The sequence below is a fragment of the Herpailurus yagouaroundi genome, unplaced genomic scaffold (genome assembly GCF_014898765.1).
Source record: "Herpailurus yagouaroundi ecotype Mexico unplaced genomic scaffold, PumYag 188, whole genome shotgun sequence".
NCBI classification, from domain to species: domain Eukaryota; kingdom Metazoa; phylum Chordata; class Mammalia; order Carnivora; family Felidae; genus Herpailurus; species Herpailurus yagouaroundi.
In genome coordinates, this window is record NW_024412419.1 from 37,890,569 (window position 1) to 37,911,389 (window position 20,821).

The 20,821-nt window shown below is 40.2% G+C and overlaps 1 protein-coding gene across 2 annotated transcripts in view; it reads left to right on the forward strand.

The window, feature by feature from the left end:
- TMEM87B (transmembrane protein 87B) overlaps positions 1–11,715 on the forward strand; it is a 51,012-nt gene extending 39,297 nt beyond the window's left edge. For both annotated transcript variants that reach the window (XM_040496734.1, XM_040496735.1), the window contains exons 16-19: positions 2,587–2,660; positions 4,342–4,394; positions 7,259–7,289; positions 8,440–11,715. In XM_040496734.1, coding sequence (XP_040352668.1) covers positions 2,587–2,660; positions 4,342–4,394; positions 7,259–7,289; positions 8,440–8,499 — 218 coding nt within the window. In that variant the 3' untranslated portion in view covers positions 8,500–11,715. The remainder of the gene's footprint in view (positions 1–2,586; positions 2,661–4,341; positions 4,395–7,258; positions 7,290–8,439) is intronic.
- The last annotated feature ends 9,106 nt before the right edge of the window (positions 11,716–20,821 follow it).

The following is a 20,821-nucleotide window of genomic DNA, read 5'->3' on the forward strand; positions in this document are numbered from 1 at the left end:
TTTTTAGGGTGATGAAAATTTGAAATTAGTGGTGATGGTTGTACAGTTCCGTGGCTATACTGGAATTCACTGAGCTGTACGCTTCAAAGTGGTGCATTTTATAGTGTGGGAATTATATCTCAATAAAATAATATTAATGGGCTTACATTAATTTCAAGACATAAAAATTTCATGGGGAGCCTGAGTGGTTTAGTCGGGTAAGCCTCCAACTCTTGATCTCACCTCAGGTCATAATCTCACGGTTCCTGAGTTCGAGCCCCACATTGGGCTCCCTGCTGTCAGTGCAGAGCCCACTTTGGATCCTCTGTCCCCCTCTCTCTGCTCCTCCCCTATTCACACACACATGTGTGCGCTCTCTCTCTCTCTCTCCAAATAAATAAGTAAACATTAAAAAAAAACAAATTAGTTCTTAAAAAGTTAAAAATATACCTGCCGTCCAACCCAGCCATTCCACACCAAGGTACTTACCCAGAAGAAATGATAGAAATGAAAGCAGATGTTCACAAAAAGACACTAATGTACATTATTATTTTCAGCAACTTTATTTTTTTTAAGTTTATTTATTTATTTGGAGAGAGAGAGAGTGTGTGAGCAGGGGAGGGGCAGAGAGAGAGAGAGAGAGAGAGAAAGAGAATCCCAAGTAGGCTCCACACTGTCAGTGCACAGCCCAATGTCGGGCTCAAACTCACAAACCGTTAGATCATGACTTGAACCAAAACCAAGAATCAGACATTTTACTGAGCCACCCAAGCACCCTAGCGGCTTTATTCTTAATAGTTTAAAACTGGATGTAACCTAAAGTCCGTCAACAGATGAACAAAGTATTTGTGGTATACCCACACAGCCAACTACTGTTCAGTAATCAAAAGTAACCAACACTCTACAACATAAATAAATTTCAAAACCTTTATGTTGAGTGAAAGTAATCAAATCCAAAAGATGATAGACTCCATGGATTATGGTTCTATATATGAAGTTCTAGAACAGGCAGTACTAAGCTATGGTGATTATGTCAGTCAGAACAATGGTTGCTTCTGGTGGGAGTAGGATTGACCAGAAAGGGATTTAAAGAACCTTCTGTGATGATGGAAATGTTAAGTGTCTCGATTTAGACTATACACTTAAAATTTGTGTATTATATAGGGGTACCTGGGTGGCTCAGTTGGTTAAGTGTCCGACTTCAGCTCGGGTCATGATCTCGTGGTCCATGGGTTCAAGCCCCGTGTTGGGCTCTGTGCTGACAGCTCGGAGGCTGGAGCCTGCTTTGGATTCTGTGTCTCCCTCTCTCTCTCTGCCCTTTCCCTGCTCACACCCTCAAAAATAAATAAACATTAAATTTGTGTATTATATATATTGTACTTAAGTTTTAAAATCAGTGTTTGCCCCTTTAAAAGAATAGATCTCAAATGTTAGGATTTTAAATGCCCCATGGAAATATTTTTTGATCAAGGAACCTCATTTTCACTCATTATATCAACTTAATATATCATATATGTCATAATATATCAATTGTCCATGTTTATGGAGAAGCACTATTTGCAAATTATTATAATAACAATATTACAATATTGTAATTATACAATATTACAAAGTGAATACTTGTGGGACATAGATTAAGTGTCAGGCACCTTATATATGCTAACTTGTTTAATGCTCGTGAGAACCCTATGAAGTAGCTATCAGTATTATCCCATTGTGTTGCTGGGGACACTGAGTTGCAGAAAGGCGATTGCTTTGCCCAGGGTTGTCCAGGGAGAGCCAGAATCCTGGGTGAGGCAGTCTGGTTCCAGCACTCATGCTTTCAACCTCTGCTGTGCTGAAACTGCTCACAGAAAGGAGAGCCTTGGTCCAGTAGGAAAGGAGAAAATCCTTCTCTTTCCTATTTTATACCATAGGCACATTCCAAAATGTATGTGTCAGTGAGGAAAAGGCATAGACAAAGATGTGATTTATTCCTAAATATGATACTGCAAATCATAAATTTTTAAATCCATAAACTTTAAAATATATTGAAACTAAGGAAATACGTGTATATGTTTGTATGTTTGCTTGTTTGTTTAAACTCCTCTAAAATGGGAATTCAAACTAGCATCTTAAAAACCTGGTTGTTACTGCAAACATTTGTGAAATCTATTGATTTTTGCCATCCCTCCTACATTTCCAAGTGGTATGTTAAAGCCAGCCCCCTGCCCGAAGCTTCCACTGTTACCTCTCCTTTAAGGAACACCTGGGTGGCTCAGTTGGTTAAGCGTCCAACTTTGGCTCGGGTCATAATCTCATGGCTTGTGAGTTCGAGCCCCATGTTGGGCTCTGTGCTGACTGCTTGGAGCCTAGAGCCTGCTATGAATTCTGTGTCTCCCTCTCTCTCTGCCCCTTCCCTGCTCACACTCTGTCTCTGTCTCTGTCTCTCTCTCTCTCAAAAATAAACATTAAAAAAATAAGAATAAATATATATAGTAAATATATAATTAATATTTATAAATCTATATATATATGTGTAGATATAAATCTTTGTTGAGTTATTAAACATGAAGGAAAATGATATTTTATAATTTTAGATATTTATCTCTATCATGTTTCTCGTAGCTGAAGGAATAAAATTAAGAGTCTCAAAAACGGTTTCCAATGGAACAGCTAAACCTGCTACTTCTGATAATTTTGTGAGTATAGTATATATTTAATAGAGTCTGTGTCACATTCATTGACCGTCAGGAAAACATTTTCTACCTTAGTATGAAAGCTTTTTGTATGAAAATCAGTTTTACCAATTAGTGATAGTAGTTAAGTCTGATGATTGTAACTACTGTAGATCTTTGCTTCTCAAGTGCTTTTCTTGGACCAGAAGCATGAGCGTCACCTGGGAACTTGCTAGAAATGTAGTCTCAGGCCCACCTCAGACCTACTGAATCTGAATCTACTTTTTAACAGGATCCCATAGATGACTCATATGTACATTAAAGATCGAGAAGCTTTGTTATAGTAGAAGCTTTGTTGATTGTTCAGCATTTTGAAGTGATTTTTGAAGCCATTTCAGATAACATTTGGTATCTATTAGGAAAGGATTTTATGTGTTGCCTGTGTAGTTGACAAAATTAGCATTTTTTATATAAAGCTGGAAGCTTGAATAAAATGGTTAAATAGAGGGTAGAGATGAGTTTTTAAATATTTTATGCATATTAAGCAAAGTGGAAATGCCTCTCACAGTTTTCTATTCTGCTTTCTTATAATTGTATATGTTGTGATTAATAGAATATAAAAATTTATGTGTGCTTGTAAGTTCTGACAGAACAGATGATATATGAGAATAGGTTAATCTGTTCAGTAAATCTTTTCATTTTTTGTTAATAATTCTGTAAAATGTGTTCTTTGAGTAGTTTTATGGTGATTTAAACTTTAGAAAAATTACAACAGTTTTAATTATCTGGCGTTAGAGCTATTAAACTTCAAATTTTTAAAGATATTTTCCTTTTATTTTAGGGATATACAGTATATCCCACTTTATTTTAAAACTCAGTGCTTACCAAAACATCAAAGGAATACTTTTTCATTTCCCAAAATTAAGTGCAGTCAGCTCTTGATCAGAAGCCTTATCTCATGAGAATTGGGGTTCCTGTTAATACTGGCTCAGCTGCTTTGTCTGTCTAGGTGAGCAAGATGTAACTGACACTTGAGTATTCCATGTAGCCGGGTAGATCACAAAGAAACATTTTTATTTATTTTATAGTATAAATCAAAATATTCAGTATACCTTTTATTTTTCTTTGTCCCAATGAGATAACTATAAGCAAGCATCTATTTAAAAACAGATTCCCCAACTGACCTGTTTTCCTTCTCTTGTCTCCTGCAGAGAGATGAGTGTAAATACAAGCATAGAAATAAATAGGCTTTTGTAAAATTAGAGTATTTGCACTGTCATCTTTTTCGGTTGAAAAATTATAAACTCATGATATAAAAACTTGAACAAATTAGGAGGCATAATGAATGCTGGGAGCAAAAAACCAATACAAATCAATATTCTTGCTATTTTCTCATTAATCGACTCTGTGTTTCTACTCTGTTTTTTCAAGGTAAAAAAAAAAAGCCAAAATCAACACCTGTGCATCTAATGTAAAGAAAACCAAGAAGTAAAAAATTCTGAAATCCAAGTTTTTGTTTGTTTGCCTGTTTAAGAGCATACTGGCATAATTTCTGTGTGGCATAAGTGCCAAGTTCTTAGGATATGTAGAAATGACAAGAATCATGCATTTGAATTTAAATGCTTACATTTTATATACATTATATTTTACAATTCTTTCAGGTCATACTAAGCAAATGCTGATATATAAATATTTATTTTTACAGGATGAAGATTTGAAGTGGGTGGAAGAAAATATTCCCTCTTCATTCACAGATGTGTAAATATCTTTTGTTAAAGTTTGAGTCTAAAATTTAGTATATCGTATAAAGAGATAACTTTCATGTTCCGTCATGTGCTTTTCGAACCTTGTACCTCCATATGTTTTGATAGGCCCCATCACTAGTGAATGACTAATGTCATGTCAGACTACAAGGAGAACACAGCCCTGCCTTGGTCTTTCCTTCTTCATTTTTCACTGTACAACAACCACGTGAATGCTTGTGGCCTATAACCAACTCCAGCCCTTTCTGATCTAAGTTTTTCAGGATTAGAATCACTTTATCTTGTTTCAACTTTCTATTATAAAAAAGTTAAAACATATGTAAAACTTTTTTTTTTTTTTAAACACATGGAACCCCAATACCATGTATGGTGGGGAAGCTTTTGGAGGAAAAACATGAGCTTCGGCAAAGTATAGACCAAGCCCCTCGGGAACTTTGAGCTAATCAGGATCAATGTTCTGTTTGACGCAATGTTCTGTTTGATAATGTGAAGCAAGAATTCCACGTAGCTGTTTCCACAACAGAAACCAGCAGGGTTGGCAGAGAGGATAACATTTTCATATACTGTTCTTTCCTTTCCCTGCTCCCATTTACTTCCATGTAGACAGTTTCTGTTTAGTATGAAATTCCGTTTGCCTGTCTTAGGACAATTTGAACAGATTATCACTTTTCCTTATCTCTGATCAGCCATAAAGGACAGCTTAGCGGAGTTCACCTCCCTCTTCAATGCACTGAATGCATCTTACCAAGTTTTCAACAATCATTAACCTCACAGAGGAAGCATTTTTGAGATTGCTAGTGTTTACCTCCAAACAGTGCTGAGCATCCAACGACTGTCTTCTGGGTCTCTCAGGTTCTGGTTCAAGTTTCCCCGAAAGCAGTCCTCTCCCCTGGATTTTCCTTGATAGTAGTATTCCAGACAGTCTAACGTGGCCCCTTTCTCACACCTAGTTAGTCTCTTGCTTCTCTTTCTTCTGCCTTCACCATAGACTGCTCTGTAAGTGGCGTTCTCTGGAGTCTCACAGGGAGGGGACTTGCATGTGGTAGCTCTGGTGTATAGACTTTCCCTTCAGGCTCGCTCTCTGTGAGGGAGATCTACCACACGGTGGGGCTCTACTCTCAGCTTTTCTTTTTTATCTGTGTTTTCTTTCCCAAGCAAAGGCTGTATTGTAGAACTCTCTCTAGCACCCCCCACCCCCAGTAGACACCCCATCAGTGGTAATGATGGTATGGGAATTAAGCAAGTACTTGATTCCATAAATACCTTTCCTAATATGTTTCCGTGTCCCTCTATTTAAAAAAATTTTTAATCTTTATTTATTTTTGAGAGAGAGACAGACAAGAATGAGAGCAGGGGAGGAACAGAGAAAGACAGAGACGCAGACTCTGAAACAGGTTCCAGGCTCTGAGCTGTCAGCATAGAGCCTGACACAGTGCTTGAACTCAAGATCTGCAAGTTCATGACCTGAGCCAAAGTTGGATGCTTAACCGACTGATCCACCTAGGTGCCCCTCTCTTTATTTTATTTATTTATTTAGTTAGTTAGTTAGTTAGTTAGTTAGTTGGGTTTTTTTAATTTAATTTTTAATTTTTTTTAATTTACGTCCAAATTAGTTAGCATATAGTACAACAGTGATTTCAGGAGTAGATTCCTCAGTGCCCCTTACCCATTTAGCCCATCCCCCCTCCCACAACCCCTCCAGTAAGCCTCTGTTTGTTCTCTGTATTTATGAGTCTCTTCTGTCTTGTCCCCTTCCTGTTTTTATATTATTTTTGTTTCCCATCCCTTATGTTCATCTGTTTTGTATCTTAAAGTCCTCTTAGGAGTGAAGTCTTATGATTTTTGTCTTTCTCTGACTGACTAATTTCACTTAGCATAATACCCTCCAGTTCCAGCCATGTAGTTGTAAATGGCAAGGTTTCATTCTTTTTTATTGCTGAGTAATACTCTATTGTGTATATATATATATATACACCACATCTTCTTTATGCATTCATCTGTCAATGGACATTTGGGCTCTTTCCGTACTTTGGCTATTGTTGATAGTGCTGCCATAAACATGGGGGTGCATGTGTCCCTTCGAACAGCACACCTGTATCCCATGGATAAATGGCTAGTAGTGCAATTGCTGGGTCGTAGGATTCTGTTTATTTTAATATACTGTATATATTTAAGGTGTACATGACGATTTGATATACATATGGACACTGAAATGATTACTATAGTCAAGCTTATTCATCCCTCTTAAGTTCTCACAGGACAGAGCCTAATGCGGGGCTTGAACTCACAAACTGTGAGATCATGACCTAAGCAAAGTCAGATGCTTAACCGACTGAGCCACCCAGGTGCCCCTTAACTGAAATTTTTTGAAGTATAGCACACATTGTGGAAAGTACAGAATCCTAAGCTCAATAAATTTGCAATATGAACACACTCATGTAACTAGTACCCAGATAAAAAATAAATAAAACATCACTAGTGTCCTAAAAACCCCTTTATTTTCCTCCTAAATCACAATTCCACTTTTTGAAAGGTGCTGCTGTCCTGATGTCTGTAACTGTCAATTATTTGTGTCAGATTTAAGAAATTCATCCCTCAGTAATCCGTTCAGCTTCTTTGCTGTGTAGTATTCCATTGTGTGGATACACTACAGTTTACCCATTTGGTTATTTTCAGGTTGGGGGCTATTAAGAACAGTATGAAAATTCCTCTTTGTGTGCATTGGTGAGCTTCGGTGTTTACTTCTGTCAGCTGTGTCCATCCAGGAGTGAGAATTTACAGATCACAGGGATATGCCTGTACTCAGCCTTCATACATACACTAGCCTGTTAATAACATTGTTACCTGTTTTTGTTTCAGAGCTCTTCCAGTGTTAGTGGATTCAGATGAGGTAAAATACATTTTTTGCTTATTTTCTTGGTGCTGTTATTTTCACAAAGTAGAAATATATTTCAGAAAGAAATTCTGAAAGTTACTTTGTAAAACAATTACAAATCGAGCAGCCTGGAAGACTGCACTGATTTGTCAATGAAACCTAAAGGAGCTAGATCCTCATTTAAAACAGGAGCAAGATAAGTGCTTGTTGGTATAAAGGGAGGGAGAATTGTTTCATGAGATTTTGAGTCTGTGATTTTCTAACATCTTCTATGTGGGTAAAGAGTTTAGAATACTTTAAGGTGGCAGTTTGTCTAAATTAATTTCTTCTACTTGGGATATTTTGCTAAGGTATTAGAGTTTCTACTCATTCTCATTTACTAAGCAGGAAATTTGAATCGAGGTTGTGGATTTGGGAAGGTTTGGAGGAGAAAATTGAGTTCTAGATCGTCTGGACATTGAAGGGTGGCCCAAAACAGGAAGAAGTCTGAGTAGTAGGAATTAGAGGATGGATATTGAGAACTCTAACTTATGGGCAGGAACAGTAAGGGAGGAAGTTAGTGGTAACTGAGGTGTAATTCAGGTGGTGGCTATAGAGCAGGAGAGCAGCTGCTGCTCTGTTCACTGAAGGGAAATGACTTTGGCCGTGGCACGTTGATCTGGCAGTAGCGGGAAGTTTTGAGGGGGCTGCCGTAGACATGCACCTGGCTACAAAGCAATTGAACTTCAGGATTTAGAATTCTACAGAAAGAGACATGATGGAGAATTACTTTGTAAAGTGCACTTAGAGTAATCATATGGTAAATAGTTGTATAATTTCAAAATACATGAACTGTGTAAAGCGAGGTGAATCTATCCGTGGATGAACCATGCCTGAGAAAAACACGTGAGCCCCATCTCTGCCTCTCACTGGTAACTCTGAACTTAAAACATTTTCCAGCTATCAGGATGTTAAAGTTTTCCAAACTTGTCAACAGATATTGGCCAGACATCACTAGAAGTGTAGATTATCCATTGTTTATTTTCTAAATCTACTGTTTCTATGTATATCGTGAAATATACGCAGTTCCCCACAAAATTGTGACTGTGAAAGATTAGAGAATTTTGTTATGTTCTGGAAGGAGCATCAACATTTGGAAGTATGTCATCTTTTTTTTTTTTTAAAGGAAATCATGACCAGATCTGAAATGGCAGAAAAAATGTTCTCTTCAGAAAAGATAATGTGATTGGAACCCATATAAATGAAACCCAGTTAACGGTGAAGGACTTCCTCAAGACTGAAAGAGAGCTTTGTTTTGATCTAGTGCAACAAGTTTTTATTGCATTATCTTGGAAATCTATGTATTAAAATTAAGAATTCAGGTGGTAGGAGGGTTCTGCACCCCTTTTAAGCTACTTTAAATGTCAGCTTAATGTCCACCAAATTGCCTGGATTTGGAAATAATCTAAGAGAAGTATTATGATAAAGAAATATGCCCGAATGCACTTAGCTAAAAGGAGGCAGGGATGTGGATTTGGGCTTTCTCTTTTCTCTGGAAAATATGACAATTCCAGATTTAAAAATATTTTTTACGTGAACACTTCTATTCTTCCACTCACTAACCTTTGAGGTAGAGGATGTGATTCTTCTGAAGTGTGGTAAAGCAGCATCTCCATCTCTTAGGTTTCTAGTTACTAGATGCAATAATAATGTTCTTTGACTTTTATATGGAAGTGATTTGATATCAAGTAAAACTTGATTAACCGTAGAACATAAGCATATTTATAGGGTTAGTTTTGGGGTGTGTGTGTGTGTGTGTCTGTGTGTGTACACACATACGGGTCTGCACAAGGTCCTTGTTTGTAAATATCACCATGCACATCAAATCACAGAGGTAGGTCCTCTCTAAGCTCAGGGGAACAGAAGTACACAGGAATAAGGTCTTGAAGGTCACTTCCAAGGATTTGCCCTCCCACTATCCCCTCATTCAGGCCACGTGTTCACGTGCTGCTGCTGAATCTGTGTGGGGCAGTTGGTAGACACATGGCCAGATGGGGAGCACTTTCTCCCCGGCACGCTGGCAGATTCGTTACCAGTGAGCCTTATAGACCCTAGAACATCCTTTACATAATCTTGGTTTATTTGATTTTATAATAAAACATGTATTTGTCTGTACAGTACATCACTATTAATCTTGTAATTAATTTCTTGACCTTCGACCATGTTTTATACATCATTTTGTTACATATTATATATGTAATGTATGATTTGAATTTTTTTTGTTTTAATATTTTTTTTTAATGCAGAACATTCTAAACTTGAAAGGTAGTTGAATGTAGTATGATGGAAATGTGAATGTTTTGCTGCTTTCATGACCAAAGATACAGGGCTTGTGGACATATAGGATAGGAATTAAAGTTAGAATTTTGCATATCTTTCTTTGAAGGAGTTCTAACCTTGGGAATTGAGAATGGCTTCAGAAGAGTTTGAGAAGCACTTAAAGTCTTAACCAGTACAAACACTTAAATATAACCTTTATTATTTTTTTCATTATGAAGCCACAAAATTGTCCTTTCAGAAGCCTACTTTTTCAATTTACTTCTCATTTATTCATTTCGTAGGGATTAGTAAAAAAGATCGCTAGTAGTAATATCTATTGAAAGATACTTTCAGATTTATTTTCCATAGGGAACACTGAACAGTTTGGGACATGCTTCCTAGGAAAAGAGTAGCTAACAGTGTGAGTTCCATTCCTTTTTTCTGTTTTTGACACGATAATGGGCCCCTACCTACTACATTTCCCATCATTTGTGTCCATTCTGGTTTTGCTGTGTTTTACCCCGGGCCCAGTTGTTGCAGGGCTGGAGGCGACCCTGCCTTCTAGGTCCTGCTTTTATCTACCACTCCCAGAGTTAGAGGCAGACCCCCAACTCCTCAGCTCCAGGTGAATTTTGAAATGCAGAGTCCTGGGCTTCCAGCCAGTAGGAGCTCCAAATGTAGCGGAGCAGGAGTGGGGCATCGATGTGAAGTGTGTTAATAAGGGAGACTGCCTCTGGCATAACCTCAGTAGTGCATAAGAAAACACTGCTTTCAGCTATAGGCTGAAATGCAAACTTTTTTCATCTTCTAGAGAAAGCAGGATTCCCTCCTGACAACCTTATCAGAAATGTTTTTCAAAGGGCATATTCTCTGTCACTTTCAGTGACAGTTGTGGCACCAGTTGGTGTTTATAATGACCTGAATTGAGTATTCCTACGGAGGGCCCTCTTAGCCCCCCCAACCCCCGTAAACAGAAGGGGGTGTCCTCAGGCTACAGCTGTGGTTCGTACGAAGGGCACTGGGGAGAAGTTACAACCAGGGCCATCGTACAGCTCGTCACCCCGCTTCTGCAACAAGTGGTCAGGAACTGGTCCTCAAAGCTTTTGAGGCTATCAGACCAGTTTATTCTTGGGGAGCCAACCAGATGAAAGGATCTGAGGGTGAGTCCAGTTTTATGTGTTCCTAGACAAAATGCTTACGTGTTCTAATGCAACTCGTGTTAGATTTATACGATATGTGAAATCTGCGTCAAAGGGAATTTTCATGATTTGAGTTAGATTAGGATTTAATTATCTGCTTTAAAGGACAGTATATTTATTTCAAAAATAAGGAAAAATAAATGAATGTATGAATTTTTTAAGCCTGAGAGATGATGTTCCCTTACTTTTCCTGTAAAGAAAATAATTTTTAAATCTTTCGTATCCTATAGAGAAAACCAACTTTTCCTCTGTGATACAGTACATTATGTTTGCACTACCATAATGTCAGGACTGAGAGTATGAAAAATGTACACATAAGACTGATTTTTGTATCTTCTTTTAAAAGGGGGTTTCAGGTGCCCAACTGGCTCAGTCAGTAAACATGCGGCTCTTTATCTTGGGGTCGTGAGTTCGAGCCCCACGATGGGGGCAGAGTTTCTTTTAAAAATAAATAAAAGGGGTTTGAGTCTATTGCACTAAGCTTTACAAGCTATACATGACTAACTTAAAGGGGAGAGCTGTTGTGCTAGATTTAAAACTCACTAGTTTTTTTGGTACTTGTGTCTCTGTATGGTCAACAGCGTGCACCGAGCAATAGAGCACACCAAGCCTTATACTTACAAAGAGAAGTTTAACATACTAGGTAAAGTTCTAAGCATATCAAATGTATATAAGTGACAAAAATAGGATTTTAAGGAAATGTACAGTATATACAGAAGCTCAGTACTTCGTTAAGAAACTAGGGAAACGTGTATTTGAGGAGAAAATTTAGGGGTTTGAAAAGTTATATTTTTCTATTTAAAAGGGTTAAATTATTGTATAATTTGGAAGAAGCTTTGAATGTAGGACAAAACTGTTTCAAAGATTTTTGTTTTAAAAAGTTGATGTATTTTTGTGCCTTAATATTTGTTCTGACTTTTAATAAAATGCTTTCTGAAATTCTAGATGATTGATTCTAATATCTATTACTGCCAGATTATGTATATAAATCTTCAGGAAATATAGACCCAAACAGATGGCAGGGCATAAACAAAGTCTTAAAAAAAGGAGATACAACTAATTAACAAACATGGAAAAGCATTCAGCCTCAGAAGTGATGAGAGAAATGCAAAGTGAAAGGGTAAATTTTTAAATTAACAAGTCTGTACTAATGTATTTATAAAACCTGTTTCAGCTTTCAAAGTCTGATGAACACACTCATTAATGATAGTAATGTAATTGATTCAGTCTTTGTGAAGAGAAGGGTATAACCTTTGAATGCTGCCGATTCTGGTGATATTTTTAAAAATTCAAATTATAGGGGTGCCTGGGTGGCTCAGTCAGTTGAGCATCCGACTTCAGCTCAGGTCATGATCTCACAATTCATTGAGTTCGAGCCCCGCGTCGGGCTCTGTGCTGACAGTTCAGAGTCTGGAGCCCACTTTGGATTCTGTGTGTTCCTGTCTCTCTGCCCCCCTCCTGCTCACATTCTGTCTCTCAAAAATGAATAAAAAATTTTTTTTAATAAAAATAATAAAAATTCAAATTATAGAATAAGGCTTCTGCACAAAAATGTTTATTATAGCATTATTTTTTTATTCAACATTTCAGAAGGTTAAGACAAAAAGAAGTTTATTTCTTGGCCATGCAACATGGGCCTAGAGGTGGGTGGGGTAACCTTCCTCCACACATCCCCTCAGGGACCCAAAGTTTATTTCTGCCTTGTGAGCCCTCCAGCTCCTAGGGCCTGTCATCTGTATGCAGCCAGCAGGAAAAAGGACAGCCTGGGAAGTTTTGGGGGGCGAAACCCAGAAGTGTTGCTCGTCACTTTGGCGAACAGTCACATGGCCACACAAACTGCCTGCCCGCTACTCTGTGAAGGAGAGGATGGCTTTGGGTGGACAGCTGATGGCTTCTGCCACAGATTATTTGGGAGCAGTGGAGAGGGAGGACAAAAGCTGCCTATTTTCTAATGTAAACACATGGAGAGATATGTAAAAAGCGGTGGTCCACAAGTAGGTTATACGATGTCAAAAAGTCTAGAAGCAAGCATGGTCTCAGATCACAGCTTAATCCATTAATAAATAAAATCCATCCTGCCCCAAGTAAATGGAACATGGAGAATATTCTTGGAAATTCTCCCAGCCTTGGGGGCGGCCAAGATGAGTATTCCCCCCCAAGGAAAAGCAGGCCTGTTATAATAACAGTGCTGACGGTTTAGGGAGGGCCGGGAATGCTCACACAGCGGCAGTGGTGGGTTCTGTTAACCGTGTGGTCTCAGTAGCCATGAGGTAGGTCTAGCCAGTGAGTTTATAGAGGCGAAAACAGACTCAGCACGGCCAAATAACTTGCCCAAAGTCACCCTGCTCGCAAATGGAAAGCTAGTATTAACACTGGTGGGAAGCATCCTCGAAGGGTTTCCACAAAGTCCTGGGCAGGAAGGAGGTACATGTTTGCTTGTTAGGGGATTGAGGTCCGGAATCTAAAGTTCCTGGTGCTCAGGCCTTCTCTCTCTCTCTCTCTCTCTCTCTCTCTCTCTCTCTCTCTCTCTCTCCGCAAAGAGAGAGAGAGAGAGAGAGAGCTTCACAATACAGCGAAGTTACACAGAATGCATCAGAGGTTGTCAGAGGTGCTACTGAGAGACACCCAGCTGAAATAAACCCCCCCCACATGAAATTGAAATTCTAAGATGCGTTTGCGTGTGTTCAAGTTTCCCAGGGCAAGTTATGCCCCTTCAGTGATAGTGGATTTGCAGCTAAATTCCCATTAACATAAGCTCGTATGGTACTCAATTCAGACACAAATAATTTTGACACTTCCTTTAAGTCATTGTGGAAAAGTAGTAAACTGCAATGGAAGTCTATGTACAGAGAAACTTTTAAAAGCTACCCAGCAGATGGTGCCAAAGTAATATCTCTGAAGAGTTCTGGTCTGGAATTCTTGCCTTTACAATTATTTTCTTTGATTAACTTACCAAATGCCATTAAACAAATTTAGAGATGAAACAAGAAACTTTTAAAAAAAATCCAGTAAGGGTTTCCCTTCCATAGATTGGGCCTTTCAGAAATGCTAAAGTAGGTTTTGCATTTCTTACCTGTGAAGTGTCTTCCCCAGCACCTCTGAACACTCACCTTCGGGACCTTGGTAAAGTTACTCACTTTATCATTGTGTTCAATCTGTCTGATCACCCCAAGGAGCATGACTGATCTGCTACTAAAAACCTCTGGGATCTGTAAAACAACAACAACAACAAAAACCCCACCACTTAGCTACTAATGAAGCTCTTCCTTAAAAAAAAAAAGAAAAAAAAAAAAAGTACACAAAGAGCACCACCAGTCCAGGAAAAGAGTTATCCTTTTGGAATATTTCCAGTTCTCTCAGAATTAGAACTTGGGGGGTGTCTGGGTGGCTCAGTCGGTTCAGCATCCAACTCTTGATTTCGACTCAGGTCATGATCTCATGGTTTGTGAGATCGAGCCCTGCATCAGGCTCTGTGCTGACAGCATGGATTCTCTCTCCCTCTATCTCTGCCCCTTCACCACTCACTCACTCTTGCACTCTCACTCAAAAAAAAAAAAAAAAAGAATTAGAACTTGGCGGCTGGAAGGGGCCTCTGAGATTATTTTACAGGTGAGAAAATGGGGAACCAGGAAACCTTCATAGATCCCTCAGGCTAGAACTGAACCCTGTATCCTCATTTGCTTTTCTCACTTATGGATCCTTGGCATCAGAGGGAGGTTAATGCCCTGGGAGGGTTGAACTGCATATCAAAACTTGAAATACACTTTCTGTGTTTTAGTTATTGCTTGCTACATCATTTTGTATGACAGTTGTCTTTCATTCCAGCCTCCAAATTCTGTCTCTACAATAAATAGTTGTAATTCTGATTCTCTGCCTCTTAATTTGGGGCAGAGAATTAGTGACAGAGAATTAGTGACAGTGTCTATTCTAGTTTCAGCACTACTAAAAATAAAATACTCCATAAACTTTATCTTCCCTTCTTTAAAAAAAAAAAAAAAGTTTGCCCATTAGTGCATCTGCTTCCAAAGGATTATTGTTAAGAAATTTCTATTAAGGGAATGAGCAAGCTAGGCTTTTCACTATGAAATTGCTTTTTAAATAATGAATCGTATTATAATTCATATTATTGTACTTGTGGATTTCAAGTTCTGATCATGGAGAAGTACCTTCTATTGGGCCAAACTTCCCCACAAATAACAACTCTAGACAAAATTTAAGTAAGAACTACTTGGAGACATTGGAGACAAACACAAATCAGGGAGACTCGAAGGGACTTGACACTTGGATGAGGGAAGTGCACTGGGTGATTTCCCCACTTTTTATGCCTTTTACACTGATAGCAGGCCACAGTTCTTGCCAGAGTAAACCCAGGTATAAACCTGCGCTTTTACGTGCTGAATTGGAAGAAGACAAAGATTAGAAGCATAGCAGCTGGAAAGCAAAGAATTACTGAAAGAGAGAAAGAAGGTGGCCATGTTCTGTGTATAAACCCCCAAATCACTGGCTCACCCTGTACTCTGCGTGTGTGGGACAGACTCCATGCAGCCCAGCCAAGGCTAAGAAAGTGGAATTGAGATTTCTGCTACCACCAAGTTTGACTTGTGTCCAGCCAAGTAAAACCATCTGCTTAAGAAAATGATGTGTGGGTGACATCAGAGATAGTGAGGGACTAAGGACCTCTGAAAGTTTGTCCCTTCATAGAAACAATGAAAAACTTAAAAAAAAAAAAAAAAAAACCCAAAAACTTTCAAAATTAACTTTCAGAACTCTGGAAACTAACCAGTCTTGCAGCAACCTAAGAAGCATTTACTACAGAATAATGCCTGAATTTCAGTAAGAACACAAGGTTTCCTCTCATTTGCCCCACTCTTCTACTCTGTTCCCCAGCTCAGCAGTTGCCTTCAAAATTCAGGGCCCACATTCCTAGTACTGTAGGGAACAGAATGGAGCTGGAGACCTTTCAAAATCTCATTTTCAAAGAATATTATTCTTTGATTGGTCTAGTGGTTCCTTGGAATTCATGGCTAGAAGGCTTTCCTTTATCTGACCTGGGCCAGAGTTTGCCCAGTGTTAAAAGCCTCTTCCTTGGGAATGTTTGTTAAAAAGCATTTGCAGTCAAGTGTTTTAATGTAGCTGCCTGAGGCAGTAAATAACAATGAAGCAAAAACAGACTAACTGAAAACGTCAAAAGTAAAAACCAAAGGGAAAAGCTCCAATGCATTTCTGTATTTCCAATCCTCAAGGCCATGTGCATATGTAGGGCTCTGCTCAGCAAAGACTGCAAGCAGGAAGCGAAGGCTAAGGCAGAGTGGTAAATTGGCTGGATGAGCATTGAAGATGTATCTTACCATACACACAAGCACCTTGACAAAGACTGGGAGATTTCCTGGCTCCAAGAATTTAAAAAAAATTATGTCTAATAATTAGCTGACTGCCAGATGACAGAGATTTTAGTGGCCCTGTATTACAAAAACTACAAATGTTACAGAATTAGTTTAGAGAAGTCACTAAACAAACAAACATTAAAACAAGCAGCAACAACCAATCCTGGGGAGAGGATAAAATATGATTTCCAGAGTTATCCCACTACTTAAAATGTCCAGCTTTCACAAAAAAAAAAAAAAAAAAAAAGACACAAAGAAATAAGGGGAAAAAAGCAATCAATATATAATGTTCTTGAGGGGCACCTGGGTGGCTCAGTCAGTTAAGTGTCCTACCTTGGCTCAGGTCATGATCTCACAGTTTGTGGGTTCAAGCCCCATGTCAGGCTCTGTGCTGACAGCTCAGAGCCTGGAGCCTGCTTCAGATCCTGCGTCTCCCTCTCTCTCTGCCCCTCCCCTGCTCGTGTTCTGTCTCTCTCTGTCTCTGTCTCTCTCAAAAATAAATAAACATTTAAAAAGTTAAAAATAAATAAATAAAAATAAAATATTCTTGAGAAAGGCCAGATGTTGTACTTGGTAGACAAGAACTTTAAATCAGCTATTTTACATATGTTCAGTGACCTAAAGGAAACCATTCAAAAGAACTAAATAAAGTATGAGAACAATATCTCACCAAATAGAGAATATCAGTAAAGAGATGGCAATTATAAAAAATGAGCCAAATAGAGTATAAATAGAAATACTTTTCTGTTGAAAAATACAGGGGCACCTGGGTGGCTCAGTCGGTTAAGTGCCGACTACTGCTCAGGTCACCATCTCACAGTCTGTGAGTTCGAGCCCCACGTTGCTCTGTGTTGACAGCTCAGAGCCTGGAGCCTGCTTCGGATTCTGTGTCTCCCTCTCTTTGTCCCTCCCTCGCTTGCACTCTCTCTCTCTCTCAAAAACAAATAAAAACTTTAAACAAAAATTTTTTAAAAAGTACAATAACTGACATGAAAAATTTATTAGAGAGGGTCAATAGCAGTTTTAAGCAGACAGAATAAAGAATCAGTGAAATTGAATATAGGTCGATTGAGATTATTCAGTCTGGGGAATAAAAAGTAAACAGAAAAAAAGAGAAATGAACAGAGCTTCAGAGATCCATGGATCAAACATATCAATATATGCATAGTGGGAAAATCTGAAAGAGAGGAAAGTAGGAAAGAGGCAGAAGGAATATTTGAAGAAATGACAGCTGAAAACTCCCAAATTTGATGAAAAGCATTAATCTACACAATCAGAACGATCAACAAACTCCAAGTGGTATGAACTCAGAGATCCACACTGAAATACATCATAATCAAACTGTCAAAAGACAAGGAATTTTGAAAGCAACAAAGGAGAAGTGACTCATCACATACAAGGGATACTCAGTAAGATTAAAAACTGATTTTTCATCAGAAAACATGGGGGCTAGAAGGCAATGGGATGATACCCAAAAGACTGAGAGGAAAAAAAAAAAAAACAAACAAAAAACCTGTCAACCAAGAATTCAGTATCCAGGCAAACTATCCATCAAAAACAAAGGAAAAAGAAAGACACTCCCAGATAAACAAAACCAGAATTATTTGCTAGCAATATCACCCTACAAGAAATACTAACGGGAGTCCTTCAGGGTGAAATGAAATAATACTAAACAGTAACTTGAATCCAGGTGAAGCAATAAATATTACCAGTAAAGGTAAGTGTGTAGGTAACTACAAAAGACAGTATCCATGTATTTTTTGTTTGTAACCCCTTTCTGTATTATCATTTCAAAGAACAAACTCTTGGTTCACATCTTCGATGTAGTGTGAAAGTGTGATGTAGTGCCTCACACAGGGCTGTGCCCTGAGTTGGCACTCAGGTAAGAATCTGTGTAGAGTGAATTTGACCATCACTGTGTTCCTTCTAGATCACCCCCCCACCCCTGTTCCTCCCCTGTTGTCCTGGGTCAGGCTAACAGGCTGGGTTTTGTTCCTAAGACCCTTCGTAGGTATTTAGTGGGGGCTGATGACATTTAGAATCACAGATGTGGGGTGAAGGTGGGAAAGGGAAAGAAGCAGCACCGAGCAAGCCAACAGGCAGAATAAGCACATGAAACCCCACAGGGTATGCAACATGGCGTGGGGCACCACTCCATGGGGACCCAGAGAACCCTACAGGACAGCTTTGGAATGGCTGTTTCGGACGAGCTGCTGCTTCTGACTGGGTGTCAAACAGACCTCTATAGCAAATTTTCCTCTCTTGTTTTGCATTCCCACGCAGGGAACACAAGTGTTTCAGCAAAAGCACTGATCCCAGGAGATGGCAATCGATTCTGTCAAAAAACTTTACAAATATTGGGGCGCCTGGGTGGCTCAGTCAGTCAAGCATCCGACTTCAGCTCAGGTCATGATTTCGTGCTTCGTGAGTTTGAGCCTTGCGTTGGGCTTGCTGCTGTCAGCATGGAGCTTGCTTCGGATCCTCTGTCCCCCTCTCTGTCCCTCCCCTGCTCATGCTCTCTCTCTCAAAAAATAAACTTAAGGGGCGCCTGGGTGGCTCAGTCGGTTAAGCGTCCGCCTTCGGCTCAGGTCACGATCTCACGGTCCGTGAGTTCGAGCCCCGCGCCGGGCTCTGGGCTGATGGCTCAGAGCCTGGAGCCTGCTTCCGATTCTGTGTCTCCCTCTCTCTCTGCCCCTCCCCCGTTCATGCTCTGTCTCTCTCTGTCTCAAAAATAAATAAAAACGTTAAAAAAAATTTTTTTTAAATAAACTTAAAAAAAAAAAAAACTTTAAAAATTTTTTTTTTTTTTTTTTTAGCCCCCCCCCCCCGCCCCATCCCTGACATTCTGGAATATTCTCTTGAAAACTAAATATAGAGGAAAGACAAGAGGTAAAAAGAGGATAGACTCATCTTGTTCAAGCCAAGGGTTGGTTTTTGTAGCCCCGAATATAGGATGCGTGGCTTATTTTCATGGTCTGCTTTCAGACAGCCCTGACAGTTTGGGTCTGCCTTGATCACTGCAGGTCAAGGGCAGTTGGGGACAGAGAGAGAAGGAGCAGTACTGCTAGCGCAGTGGGACCTTAAAAAGTGAATTCACACCAGACACCAGAGCACTAAATGAAAAGTGGCCATAGGACAAGGGCGACAAACAGAAATCAATAGATAGGGGGAAAATATCCCTGTTAAAACTTATAAATGCTTGAAAGTTTAAAAAAAGAAAAAAGGAAAAACAAAACAAAACAAAATTCTGTTACCACAACTAAAATTCCTGAAACCCTATGCTCTTGTATTTAAGTGAAAAGGTGGAAGAAGGCAGTCTGTGCTGGAAACAGCACAGCTCTGGGAGCGGCCTGAGTCTGGAGATTGCATACCTTGGGTGAGTCACTCAACCATGCCCAGATTCAGCTTTATGAAGCCACAGAGAGGGCAAGAGAAGAAAAAAGAATGCCCGCTTACCTCTGTGAACGTCTGGTTCCCACTGCACAGCCAGAAGAGGGCCGACAAGTCCCGGCCTGCCAGGGGAGGTCACCATATAAACATGAGGTGGGATCAAACACATATTAAACGTGGCCACAGCGACCAGAACCAAATGTTTCATTAGTGGGGAGGGAGGGGTAAGTGAAAGGGGGCCCGGGGAACACACAGGCTTTGGCATCTTTTGACATCAACAGCAAACAAACACATGAGGGATTGGGGCAGAAAACCACCATTTCCACAGGCTTCCTGGGATTGGACTGCTGCTGCCTGGTCCCTCTACCTGGGCAGGAGAAGCGATGTATTGCACTGCTCTCCAAGATTTAAGCAGGAATGCAAAATAAGATCACAGGGGCCCTGCTCTACTTCCTGCAGCAGGAAGGTAGAGGGGGAAGCCCAGTAGGATTTCCCGGATAAGGAATGCTCAGGTGGCCAGCCCACACCTTGCCCTCGCTTTCCAGGGGGCTCCAACTTTCCTTTGTGCCTTCCGATGGAACACAGCTCTTGCTCCCACTGCAGTCTTCTTAGCTCCACTCTTCGGGCTGTGAGTGGGTTCTGCTAAGTGAAATGCGGAAAGGAAAAATGGATCTGAGGCTTGGCCGGACTTGGTGTGCACCACGACATCTGCAGTGTTGCCTTCTGAAAACATTCTTCCAGTAAGAACTTAAATAATGTTTTCCAGGAGCCTGGGGCTGGGGCCATCTGGTTCCCCCCACAGCCCCTGGATGCAGGGGACTTGAGACCACGAATGCCTGCCCTTCCCGGGGGGATTTCCCACGGACCTCAGCAAAGCATCCAATGTTCTGATAACCTGGCCTCCGTTTTAAGCAGTTTCTCCTTCGGTTTGGGGTGGGGCGGACTATCAGGCGGACTTTAGATTCTCGGTCACCGTGCATGTGTGTTCTTGTTCCCCACTAGCACGATTTAGAAGGACACCCGTCTACTCAGAGGGAGAACTTAGTTTATGAAGCCCACCTCCCGGCCCAGCCCGTCCTGTTCTCTGAAGGCGGTGGACGAAGGTGTCCGTGAGCGGGCTGCGAAGTGGAGCAGAGCTGGATGGGGATCGCCACGCTGCCGCCAGCGGCCGCCGACGCGCGCCTCAGTCTCCCCAGCGGGGCAAGGGGGCGGCCAGGGCGGGGGCTCCGCCCGGGGTGGGCTCGCGGCCGGGCGCGCGTGCGGGACACACCGGCCG